This window comes from Colletotrichum orchidophilum, assembly GCF_001831195.1.
Source record: "Colletotrichum orchidophilum strain IMI 309357 chromosome Unknown Scaffold_130.1, whole genome shotgun sequence".
Taxonomy (NCBI): domain Eukaryota; kingdom Fungi; phylum Ascomycota; class Sordariomycetes; order Glomerellales; family Glomerellaceae; genus Colletotrichum; species Colletotrichum orchidophilum.
In genome coordinates this window covers 17,653-30,200 of record NW_019173086.1, presented here as the reverse complement: position 1 = coordinate 30,200, position 12,548 = coordinate 17,653, and the positions used below count along the sequence as shown (strand labels likewise).

At 53.0% G+C, this 12,548-nt stretch overlaps 3 protein-coding genes across 3 annotated transcripts; 2 read left to right on the top strand and 1 right to left on the bottom strand.

Moving 5' to 3' along the window:
• Window positions 1-5,936: 5,936 nt before the first annotated feature.
• CORC01_11656 (uncharacterized protein) lies at window positions 5,937-7,210 on the top strand (the record flags this gene model as incomplete). Its single annotated transcript, XM_022623278.1, has 4 exons — window positions 5,937-6,026; window positions 6,112-6,199; window positions 6,372-6,602; window positions 6,675-7,210. The coding sequence occupies 4 exons, from the start codon at window positions 5,937-5,939 to the stop codon at window positions 7,208-7,210; spliced, it is 945 nt and encodes a 314-aa protein (XP_022470185.1).
• Window positions 7,211-9,372: 2,162 nt separating this feature from the next.
• CORC01_11655 (uncharacterized protein) lies at window positions 9,373-10,017 on the bottom strand (the record flags this gene model as incomplete). The annotated part of the gene is made up of 3 exons (XM_022623277.1): window positions 9,373-9,724; window positions 9,822-9,889; window positions 10,009-10,017. The coding sequence occupies 3 exons, from the start codon at window positions 10,015-10,017 to the stop codon at window positions 9,373-9,375; spliced, it is 429 nt and encodes a 142-aa protein (XP_022470184.1).
• A 792-nt stretch (window positions 10,018-10,809) lies between these two features.
• Window positions 10,810-11,866, top strand: CORC01_11654 (uncharacterized protein; the record flags this gene model as incomplete). Its single annotated transcript, XM_022623276.1, has 3 exons — window positions 10,810-11,096; window positions 11,586-11,697; window positions 11,798-11,866. The coding sequence occupies 3 exons, from the start codon at window positions 10,810-10,812 to the stop codon at window positions 11,864-11,866; spliced, it is 468 nt and encodes a 155-aa protein (XP_022470183.1).
• Between the last annotated feature and the right edge of the window lie 682 nt (window positions 11,867-12,548).

Genomic DNA, 12,548 nt, shown 5'->3' with positions numbered 1-12,548 from the left:
AAAAGAGGTTATTCAATGGCCTAAAGATTGGAAAGTGGGCGAGAGGAGAACCCGCAGGCCCACTGCCGAATATCGCGAGGAACCTCGGGATCTACAATAGGAAACTCGGAGTTGGAGGTGCCTAACACGGCAGGGGTCCATCCATACGGTCGTCTCGAGGAATTCCCTAGATATGGGCGACCAAAAGATGGTGTCGATATCGCGGTCGAGTTGTCCAACACCGGTCCCTGTAGCGAGATCGACGGCACTGTCGACTGTCTGGATTCTACTGAAGTGCCCCAGATCACGGCGATCCCTAGGTGGCATGGACGCCCACACGCCGTCCCGGACGCCTGGACGGTAGATCTTTCTTTATGCAAATCTGGATTTAAAGAGAGAGCTGTGGACGGGCCGCATACGACAAGGCGGTCTTTTTCCCCACCTAGGATCATGGCTAGCTGCTTAGCTCGCCTAAGCTAGAGCCAAAGAGGCAGCGACACCTCGAGCTCAGGACTGCCTTGCGCGGGATAGGCACAACCAGGTGTCCTGAGCCGGGTTGCCTCTAAGCCCTGTCGGTTGGCTGGGCCGTTGATCTCGAAGAGTCAATGATACCTCGGACTGTGACCTAAACCTCAGCCTGACAAGCCGGGGATGACAACCTCGTGCTTGAGCGCCCTCCTCTACATGACATGATGAGACAGAATGCCAGACTGACAACCGGTGGATGCATTTCAAGAAGAGCGATGCGATCAACGAGGCTCCCGCACAAAGCGAGCCAGCCAGCACTGGCTTCGAGAACATGAGAAGCATGGGTGTTGGAGGTGGCGGAAACTGTGGCAATAATGAGTCCACTCTACTCGTGGCTCCGGGAGCAGACCGAGGGCGAAGACGCATAATCATGAGCAGTGGCACGCATGATGACTCGTCTTGATCCAGCTTGGATTTAGGTAGATCAGAGACCTTCCTTCGCGGAGGGAGGGAGCTTGTTGGAGCTTGTTGGAGAAGAAGAAAATAACAACACAACGGGCCGGGCTTTTTCTCCCTCCCCTTGAGCTGCTCAGGGTGCCAGGAGACTCGGTTGTCTGATGTCTGTCAGTCCCGAAGACGTTGGGATGATTCAGATCAGGTTTGATCGGCAAGGTTTTCAAGGGACGATGCTCCGAGACTTGCGGCGACAGGGCTAACGACAATAACTAGAGAAATGCGGGGTGCAGCGGAACACGACAATACAATTCGGGAAGACCGTGGTCGAGTGCGACAGCTTTCTTGATGGCATCTCCCAGTCGCGCATCATGCCAGATCGACTTCTGCAAGTGAAAGCGGAAGCGAAGACAGAATCTTTGGGCAACATATTCTTTGATCATCCTCCACCGTCGGCTCTAGTTCGTCCCAACTGTCAGATGAAGCCAAATCACCCGGGGAGTGAGTTCGTTGGCTGATCTATAGACAAGCCAATATTGATTGATTGTACACGGCCTGTTCAGCGGCAGATCAAAAGAAATGTGCAGACCCGCGGCCCGCTCACAGGCGCTTCGCCATCGCGAAACCTCCAATCATACATAGAGTTGTTGTTGTTGATGATGATGATGATGCTGCTGTCACATCCATTGTCCGAGTCGGGCCCGCATGATATGCTGTAACGAGCATGAAAAACCCTCCTCGCACGCCAACAACGAGCCAGGTTTGTGGCAGTGGTTGTCGTTCGAGGCTCTGCTTTACTGTGCCGCCTTACACGCAGTTGCGCAACGTCGCTTGATCGGATGATGCGGCGAGCACTTTTGCGTCCGTTTGAAGGCATGGAATGGTTCAGGCACGTCCCATGCAGCTGGAACAGCTCGGCAGCTGTGTCGCCGCGGCCCGCTAGTCCTGCAACCTTTTCGACTGCTGCAGAGGCGACAAAGTCAAGGCATGCATGAAGAGCAAAAGCGAGATGAAAGGGTCGTTCAACCCATCAATGATGGGCGCAACACATTGCCATCTGCGCCTTTCTGGGTCTAATGGTCCAGACCACTGGTTTCTCATCGCGTCTGGCGACTCGCCCCTGAATCACAATCAGCAACACCTTACGTATAACAACAGCTTTTTGACTTTCTTGGGATTTCTGACAATGGCAACGGAGGTCACGGGCCTAGCTTCTAGAGACGCAAGGGCCACGAACGTGGTGAGGTTGCAACCCGCAATCGGCAATCCGTCTTTCCTCAACTAGGTAGGCACAGTCTGACTAGCATTGTCGCTGGCAAGACGATACTGAGTCACATATAGCCTCTAATTAATGTGTGGCGGAAGCGCCCGCACTTTGAAGCCCTCAGCGATGCTAGCAGGCAGTCTGGTCAGGAAATGTAGACCGCCCAGAGTATCGCACAGTCGAAACCAACTTCCCACGCTGATGGCCTAGCGTTGACGGCGGAATTTCCGCGGCGTCAATACGAAAGCGAGACAGTACAGCCTGGTAGCACCGTTCTGACCAGACACACACTCGCATTACCTACTGTGTGATAGGCCCGACACCTGTCCGGACGCACTAAGCTTTCTTGTAAACTCCAAGGTGGAGGAGTTCGCGAACAACGGCAGCCGGTGGCAAAGGTTAAAGATTATCTTTGACGCAATGGCGCGAGCAGGGAAGTAGCGGGACAGCTCCCACATCTTTCGTCCCAAGTCTGCCGGTGCTTGGACGTTATTTTCACCAGGATCCGCACAACTGACAGGCTCAAACAGGGGTTACATGCGGACGCGGTATCCGTTGAATGGCCCTGACGAGGAGAGTCAGGACTCAGGACCATGGGTCTCTTGTCGCCCGTGGCGGGACGAGTATCGTGGTCAACATTGGCAGCAGAGCCGGTAAGACGGTCCAGCAAACAATTTTCGCCCGGCTTTGCATTCCCCCCCTCCCCCCCCCCACTCTCAGCAGCGGCTCACTTCCCTTTGACGAATGTACTCGTTCGAATTCAGCGTCCACCAATATCAGTCTCCGGAAGTTCTCGACCGCGTGCTTCCTGTGCCTGATTTTCGGCAACAAATTCGAGAATGGCATCTGGCCTTCTGTCTTGTCATCTGGAGTTGCATACCCCTCCAACACACCCTGGCTGCCGAGGCTTTTCATACCCACCCTCCCACACTTCCTGGATCCCCGTCGTCGTGATGGGGCAGGGGTTGGAGGCAACTCGAAGACGTGTGGCCCCCGGTCAATTCAAGCACCCTCCAAGAGCTCGCAAGATGAGCATGGGACATGAGATGGGGTGAGATGAAGTGTGACGACAACCAGCCAATCGACAGCTGCGCTGCCTTAGATGAGACGCCGGGTACCCAGCGCTTGCTGCTCAATATCCTCTGTAGGGTCACCATCTGGCTTGGGAGACTGTCTGGTGCGCATCACGGACGAGGGATCGTGCCAGGGACTGTCGAGGGAAGATCAGAAGCAAAGTATCTGCTGATTCTAGGGTGTCCAGACTACCCGGCGCTTATCAAGTCGAATAACTACCTGGGTACACGAGCAGTGGTATAGGGTCGTCACAGAAAGGTAAGGGAAGAAGGACAAAGACTATTCTGGGCAAGCGCTCATCGAGAAGCGGTTTCAGGATCCCTTTTTCGGAATCCAAATGCCCATTTGCTCATCTTTACTCTCCATTTTCGCCTAGACTCTGGGGTCATTAGAACAGCCTGATCTCTGGCTTTGACTGTGTCTCTGATTTCCTCACTTCCAACTGACTGCATGCCGTCCCGCCGCACTTCCTTATTCCTCTTCCCTGGTCATTATTGAATCACTTCTCTTCATTAAGAGTTTGGTTCAACCTCTCTGGGTGAGACCTCATTTATACCTCCCTTCCATCCTCACACGGCAGACGCAAGCAGAGGGGCGAGCATCATCATTCGATGTCAGAGTGGACCGAAGCAGGAGGGGACCAGAACCAAGTTTTCAGGGTCCAATGCTTCCGCATCTGACCAGCTCTGCATCCCTACGAGACTGGACTCTTTCGAAAATCCTCACACCGGCTTCCTCCAATGACCGAAGGATTCCAGTGAGCCCTCGCCACTGGAACCGCTACAACAAACCTTGCCTTTAAACCCGCCACATCAACCAACCCAGCTCAACACTGGGGCCACTCAAGCCTCAAGTCTTTGCAACTTATCGCACTTTGTCGACGGCTGCTCAAAAGTCTTAAAGTCTCCGTCCCGTGGCCTGGCATCTTCGTACCAGCCTCGAAGAGCCTACCTTACCGTCGAACGAATCTAAGAAGCGGTAAACAAACCAGCGAATGGAAAACATCATGTCTGTTGTCTGAGACAAGCTACCTGGCCCCCACGTACAGTTGTCATCAAACGTCCATCAATCATTCAAAACGTTCTTGCTAGCGCATTCATTCAACTAGTAAGCCGAGATTTTCATCGGGTGGCGCTGGAAAGGTACAGCCATCTGCCGCGGTCCATTCGCATTCGAACACAACGTTCTAGCTGCGTGATACTAGTTTGACACTCCTTGGATGCAGCCACACGTCAAGGTATGTAAAACATTAAAGTTCTTCCCCCTTCTTTGTCATCACTGAGTGGCTCCCTGGTGCTCGAAAGTTTACTTTGGCTTCTATTCTTTCTATCCTTCTGCTCCTCGATCGTCTTCTTGGTCGGGGTCTCGCACCTCCGTTCTGACCGACTACCAGTTAATCAGAACCCTGGTTCACACTCTCCAGACTTTCCAGCTCCCAAAGAACTCAAAATTGGGTTACCAGGGGTGAAGGAAATCTACAGCCAAGGCAAGGCTTCTCGAATTCGGGAGGTGTTTGCCATCCAGGTCTTGCAGGCCCATTGGATTGGCGGCTTTCCTCTTGACGACCATTCCCAAAGATCAGGTACACACCATCGATGCCCCATTGACCGCGCTACGCCAAAAATACCTGGATGCCCAAGACAGTGAATCCGTTGACACCCTATTTGCCTTCGTAGTCCTAGTTCGCCAGAGAAGCAGGAAAGTAAGTCGCTGTCGTCCAGCAGCCCGCAACAGGCAAGGTACGTGCCTTTCTTTTCTTTTCTCGGATGTTTTCGTCATCTCTCCTTCGTGCGTTCTTTCCTCCTTCGTGGTTGGCTTTCCCTCAAACCAAACTGTACTTAGGGTTGAATATTTTCTCTGACCACGTTTTGGTCTCAGTCTTAGGCTCGATACCTTCTTTCTCCCTCCACGCCCACATTCTGGGCATCAACGTTGGCCGACCCAATATACCCTGTATGTAACTACCGCGGCTACATCACACGCATCCCATCACACAAGACTCGACAAAACGCTGTCTGTGGTTGCTGTTTGTTGGGATCCCCCCTCCTACCCAAAGTTGGGTGGTAATCATCAGCCCACGGGAACAGGAATAACTTGGGGAGCCGACCCAATTTTGACGGCAGTCCATTCAAAAAGCTTCCCGACTTTGGTACACTATCCTAGCCATTACAGCACTCGCATCTTAGCTGAAGGGCTCAACTCATCTCGATTGGTCCGTCCCTGGCTTCGCTTTGTGCCGCGTCCGCATCGGCCATAACCACGCTTTACTGCAAAAACACTACATCGACAGGAAAACTTGACCCATCGTTAGGGCGGTCCACTCGTTAACGTCTCCATAAAGTTCACTTTGGCAAACATCGAGACACACTGCATCTCCGTCGGGTGCTCCTCCGAGGTCTTGATTCCGCACGAACATCGGCAAGCCTCGACCAACATTGCGCCTAGACACCAAGTTTGTCTTGCCGAACGTGAGGGAACAACAGCTTGGGTCACATTCCTTCATCTCCTTCCTGTGACGATTCGCTGTCCGAAGACCTATCAAGGCCCGCTTGTTGCACAATAGCATAGGTCTATAACCCCTACATAGACCTTGTCATCTGAGAAACATTCGACTCTGCAGCGTTACCAACATTTGGGGGCATAGGGCTCGATTATGTCTTACCCGTATCCCCCGCCGTTACTTCCCCTCAGTTCCGACATGGAGGTGCCCCAGTCTGGATTCGCGCCCGACTACGGCGCGCCAGGCCCAGGCCAACCATCGATGGACCAGAGAAGCCACGATCCGACAGTTCAGGAGCGTGGAGAATCCTACTTACAGGCGAGTCAAAAATTGCATCGCTCCATGTTCAAGCCCTAATGTCAGACTGCGACAGGCCAACGTCTCTGATTCAAGTCAGTCTGGCCAAGCTGGGGACAAGAAGCGAAACAAGCTGGGCTATCACCGGACCTCGGTAGCTTGTGGTAAGTGGCTGACCTCCATCCGCTCGGGTTCTTTTGGATTTGCGCTGACTAAAGCAACGTCAAGGACATTGTCGTAGACGGAAAATCCGGTGCATAATGTCACAGGTACTAGGCGATGGGCGATGTACCAACTGCATCAGGTTGAAGAAGGAGTGTAGCTTCTATCCTGTAGACCAGCCGCCGTCTCAAGCAACTGAGCCGCGGCCCAAACCACAACCGAGACCTACCGTTGGGTCCAAGACCGCTTCCACGTCATCTTCTCCCGTCATACTTCCTGGGCAACCCCCAGAGGGATCCCAGCAACATCAGTACCATCAAGGAGGAGTCCTGCCCTCGTCGCAAAACGTACTACCGACAACTATGCAGCCATCTACGGGTGAAAATGTTGGCCAAGACACCACAGGTCAGTTTACACACTTTGTGGAGAGATGCCGAATTGCTAATAGGCGAATAGTGGCTGTTTCGAGTACTACAGCGTCTTCTGGACCCTACGATTTTGCGAACCCCCAAATCACGAACTGGATGTCCCCAGATGTTAGTCCCAGCTCCACGACAAAGTCAAACGACCATGAGGAAACATGGAAGTCTTACGCTGAACAGTCCCCGATTACTCCGTCATTCTCGCCGTATACTTCTCAAGCACCACCGTCAGCCAGCTGGAGCAACGTGGATGCCAATACTCACAGCAACATGGGATATTCTTCTTTCGCAATAGGGAGCTCCATGGCCTACCCCAGAGGCACACAAATACCTGCGCAGTACCCCACGATGCCACAGTCGAGCCGGCAGTTTGATCAAAGATCTTTGACGGTGATATCTACAGACATGTACCCGAACCAGATTGCGACGAATTTCCCAACCATGGATCCTCACACTACTTCCCTGTCTGTAGGTGCGAATCCGCCTTCAGATTACGGTACTTGGCCGCAGCAGCAGCCGCAGACGCAATCCCCCTACGCCTACTCCAGACCGGCTGAGGGATATGACACGTGGACTCATGATGAAAACTAGGCACTTCCTGGAGCGACTATTTGGCACCGGCAACGTCAATTTCCTGGAAAGCAGACCAACATGCCGCATTTCCTTTTTCCACATCATAATATCATGGAAGTGGACATGGCTCGTGAAGGGGATAAGGCGGAGTCTAGACTCAAGAAACAAGTCAGATGCTCTCGGTAAACCTGAGGATAGAGAGGCTAGGAGAGTATCTGAATCTCATGAAAAGCGGGAAAGTGGATGCCAAAAGATACCTCTGCATCGCTTGAAAGGAGTCATCTTTTCGATCCATCAGAAACGGCATTGGAACGGCGCAATCATTCGAAAACGGTACTGATTCTCAGAGCGAGACACGAACGAAACAGTCAAAGGGAGTTTGAAGGATTTTGAAGACAACAGCAAACCATATACCCAAATTTCAACAAGGAGCATGAGGCATCCGGTATGCTGATGTCCGCGACACCGGGCTCGGACGGAACGCCATGTCGGTGATCCACGGTTCAAGGGATGATGAGCGTCACTGAAAGACGTCAGATTTAGAGTACAAACATATCGCGGGAAGAATGTGGCGGGGCCCCGAGCGCAAGGCGCATGGCCGACGCCGAACAAGCGGGGGAGGGAGGGAGCCTAGGAGGAATACGAGGTCATTTTGTCTCGGGAACGCACCTTGAGACGTTCGGGCCGGGCGCGGCAACCCGCAGCAGCGGGGACGGCTGGCAGCAAGGGTCAAGGGGACTTTCTTTGATACATACTTCATTAGCCATCATCGAGGAGCCGCAGGAAGTCAGAGACGGGAAGTCAGGAGGCGTGGAAGCACGGATTCAAAAGCAAAAGGGGAGATCGCATTCGCGGACTTGAGACATACGCATTTTATACCATCGGCGTCACCATGACACCTACCTGTTGTTCCTACTTTTACCATTTTCCTTTTCATTCCCCCATCTTTATTCCCTTCGAACTCCTTCTATTCACGGTATCAAATTAGTCAGCTATCCTACACCTCTTCTTGTTGTTTTTCCCCTTCCATTTGTCCTTTCTTTCTTTGAGAGGCGTCACATGATTACATAGAACTCCTTCTTGCACGGCTGCTCGTACTTTACCTGAAGCTACAAGCGATTTTATTTCAGATTTTCAAGCAGTCCGCATTCCTTCTGTGTTTATGACCTCGGTCTTAAAAATATGGCTTAATTTAAGACCCGTCAAACTTTTTTCAAATCTTTACAGGAAACAAACCAGATCCCAACGTCCTTTGAAGTGGGTGCACTAGGTGATGAGAGGGGCTTGTTACACGTTGCCCTCTACCCCGAGAGATGGCGGTCCCCTGATGAATTCGTTTACGAATCTGTCTCTGGTGTATATCTCGAGTCATAAATTGATGTGAGGCTGTCTCTGAGAAGCTGATGGAGAGTAGGTATCGATCAGAGAGCCGCTCGTTTCGGGCATGGAGTGTGTCCAAAATCAGACCGACGGGCTCTCGCTGCCCAGCCTCGCCGGCTTCGACGGATACAATCAAGGAGACGTATCTGCATCACTCGACTTTTCAGTTCAACAAGGTGTTCTTGGTTTTAAACATAAATACTAGCTCTGATAGATGAGGGTTGTCTCCAACGATAGAGGGAACTCTGGCCAGATATTATCCCGACAACATGCCCCTGTCTACCCTTCATTCAGGGTCCTGACTCTTGGGTCCTTTCACCCCTCGGCGGCGTAGACAAATATTTATTTCTTGGGAAGGTTCAGGCTGCACAAGCGTGTTGATAAACCAAATTTTTGACCTGGATTCTTTCTGATGAGTCGGTGTCCCGACCCCCTGTTGCTGGTGCCATTGGTGGTCACGATATTTTGGTGCTGCTGACGCCCGTAGTCTTTGGTGCTGCTTCAACCATCGCTTGCCTGACTTGGCGCTGACTTTCGATACTTGGGCTTAGGGGGGAGGGATTGTATGCGAGGCCCTTGCCCCCGGCTTTGCCCTAGAATGTCTCGATGGGTTGATCTGGGTAGAGTTGGAGAGAGAAGTTTCCAGGTCCTATGCAAACAAGAGACGTCGGCACGGCCTTGTTTATAGTATAGTCAGAGAAACCAACCAGGCCACATCCACTCGCACACATTCATCCGCTCTGCCCCATCCCTCATGTCACAAACTGGAGCCCAGACCGCCGCCCGATCCGCTCTCCTCCTCACTGCACAAGCTGCCAAGTAAGCACCAAAAGCGTGATATACGCAGCCAGGCTGAGCACGGTGAGCAGCGCGACGCTGTTGCCGCTGGTGCGGAACTTGCGGACGACGCCCGTGACGGCGCCGCTGCCTTCGTCCTGTTTCGGGGAGGTGAAGAACTGGCGGTTGCCCTCGTGGCGGCGAAAGATGGCGACGAGCATGATGGCGGCGCCGTAGACGGCGAAGAGGGCACCAATGGCGTAGAACTCTGACGTGAAGATTTTGAGGATGATGAGGGCAAAGGAGAATTGCGAGAGGGCGGTGCGCATGTAGGCGCCTTCAAAGGTGCGTTGGGCGGCGCGGATCTCGACGAGTCTTTTTTGGGGGGTGAGAGAGGGAGTCGTCAATCTTGGTTCGGCTTGATGAGGGAAGATGGGCGAGTATGAGGGAATGGATAAAGGTGAAGACTCACTCCTCGGCGGTCAGAATGACTGACCGGGCCCGGTGTAGGCGCAGGTGAAGGTGGTCTTGGGGGTTTGGCTATGAGGATGTGAAGCCATGGTAAGCCATGGTATCCCGTTTGAGAGTTGGGGGGACCTCCAACGACCACGGGTGTGGCGCTGCAGAAAGCGCCTTGTTTACAGACGAGAATAACGAACCTGGAACATTGTGATAACGAGCAGTTGAGAGGCTCTTTTCACTGTATCGCTAATGTTGAGAATTCCAAGTTAGACATTTAGTCTTGAGGAGCCGTGTTGGATTTGCGACTGGGTGATAACAGCTTCACCACAAAGGAAATGAAGCCAGTGCGACAGGGGAGCGAACATACAGGTCATGAATGGCGGAATTCAGGGCTGGAATGGTTCCATCCCCAGATCCGAAGTAGATGGATTCCGCGCTTCGCAGAATGACCAAGGTGCCCGTAGTAGAGTTTCTGGGCAGGTGATCTCCGCCCTGGCTAGGATACCTTAATGGCTGAGGTGGATCAGGTGCCTAGATTAGATAAGCCGACCTAGAACCCCAAGATCAAGTCCCAAAATCTTTTCTCTCCGCCGCCTAGGTAGCTGTCTATGTCTGCGTGGGAATTCTTGCTCGTTTGGATCTACTGTATATCATGCTTCTCATAGTACTCTCGTCAAGATCTCGAGAGGCCTTGAGGATTTAGAAACCCTGACAGACATTCTGCCTCAAGCCTTGACCGTTGAACTGAGCTGGCATTTATGCTTCCAGGCGTATATTCAAGGTTAATTCACCGAACGCTTTCCGTAGTCGGCGCTGTGGCGCAACCAACGCATCTCCTTGCTGCGTCTATTTCACGGTTGAACATGCCCCGTTGCTGAATAGCAGCCGCTAGGAGCTCGCGTTTAATGGTCACTCGGCATAAATCTGCCCGTTATTCGCGGATGAAGTGGAATGGGGATGCTCTTCGGGTGGCACTTTCAGAGCGAAAACAGATAAACATGTCAAGATCTGCGACAGCCGCAGATAAGGTATGGAGGCGCATGTCGACGAGCGAGCATCGGAATGCTGGTACGGATAGGTACTCCGTATTTGCATGGGCCATGGGGAAGCGTGAGGCGTCGCCGACTTGGACGGACGGGTCGGAGATGTTTGTGGCGCTGGGCAACCCTGATGCCGCTGGTTTGGAGCGGCGGTCGGCGAGGTGCACCGCCAGCGCTTCGCCCAGTATCCCCGACTCGACTGAAATATCCGAGTTCCATCACGGCGGCTGCGGCTGTGCACTACCGTAAGGTGCTAAGCCCCACTGGCCAATGCCGCATTTCCCAGTACCCGATGCATAGCGGATAATAGGTAAATTCGGTTTTTTGGATCCTTGAATGTTAGATCAATATGGCAGCCGAGGTGAGAGCGTTTCTGCTGCCAAATGGACGGGCGATCCTTAAACGGAACCAATTCTCAATATTTGCGATATTCTGCTTGGGTACTGCTGCCTAGCACATATTTGTACATTCCTGTGACATGCAACTTCTCAACGACGGGCACATGCCGTCGGATGACATCAAGCGTCTGCAAGTCGGCAAGTATGACGAACGATGTTCAAGGTTTTCACCTTTTGGTCGGCACCATGTGTTGAGCGGCGAGAGAGAATGTGCGAGGGACGATCCGGAGCTAGCGCCGGAAGAGGAAATCTGCCTTCTCGGTGAACACAGGCTGACCCAAGGGGTTATCGATGGTCGGTTGTCGTCCCTAGCTTGAGGGGTTTCTGATCTTCTAGCAACATCAAGCCCAGAGACAGGAACCCAGCCACTGCCGTGAGGTGCGGCGACGGGACGGTGACGGTGACGGCAGAATGCCACCTGAGTGGAGGAGGGCAGGACGGGAGCACGGTAAGCTTAGCTTGCACCTGTGCGACGAGAGGTGGTGGGATGCCAAATGGCAGACAAGAGGTGGGATGGATGCATTGAACCCTTGTCCATGCCGCGGCAGCGTAAGACGGGGGAGGTGGGTGAACACCGAGGTCTGAGGTCTGAGGTCGAGGACGGTCGGGTGTCGTAGGTATTGCAAGTGGGAGACAAAACTGCCCTGCGGGCTGGGGCTGAGAAAATGCGCCCAACGACGCCAAACAAGAACGCCTCGCGGAAGTGGAAGAATTAAGACGATACTTCAATTTCCGGCCAAGATGGGTGATACTCTTAGGTACCCTCTCATCTGGTTCGCTCTCGGCCCCCACTCCGCCCTACGAGCGAGTGCGCCTGTGGATATTGAGCTGCCAACCACTCACAGACGTGGGCGTTCCTTCTGTCTGTCGAAAGCCCTACATAACAGAGCGGGGCATGATTGCTAAGGTACATGAGGTGCCGTGGAGCGGGGAAGGAAGTTGCAGTCGACCTGAACGATGAAGGGCAGTAATGCAAGCAGCAGGAGCATTACCAAGGTAAGGCATTTCAAGACCTAGAATCAAAGGGTTCTGCCTGATTATCTGACTGCAAGAACTCGATTCTCAGTCATACAATCCAGCAGTGGCGTCCCCAAGCAAAAGTGAGGATCAAGATGGCCTGGTCACTCCAGGTTTCGGCCAAACGCTTGGGAACAGACAGTGCCTGAACCAACGAAACAAATAGACGGGTAGCAAATCCACATGTCGTCTCTACCATGGTTTCCGTAGCCCGCCATTCCGTGTCCACGGTTAGGGTATCAGAGTGAGGTAGGTATCGGTAACACCCCTTGGAGAGATAGA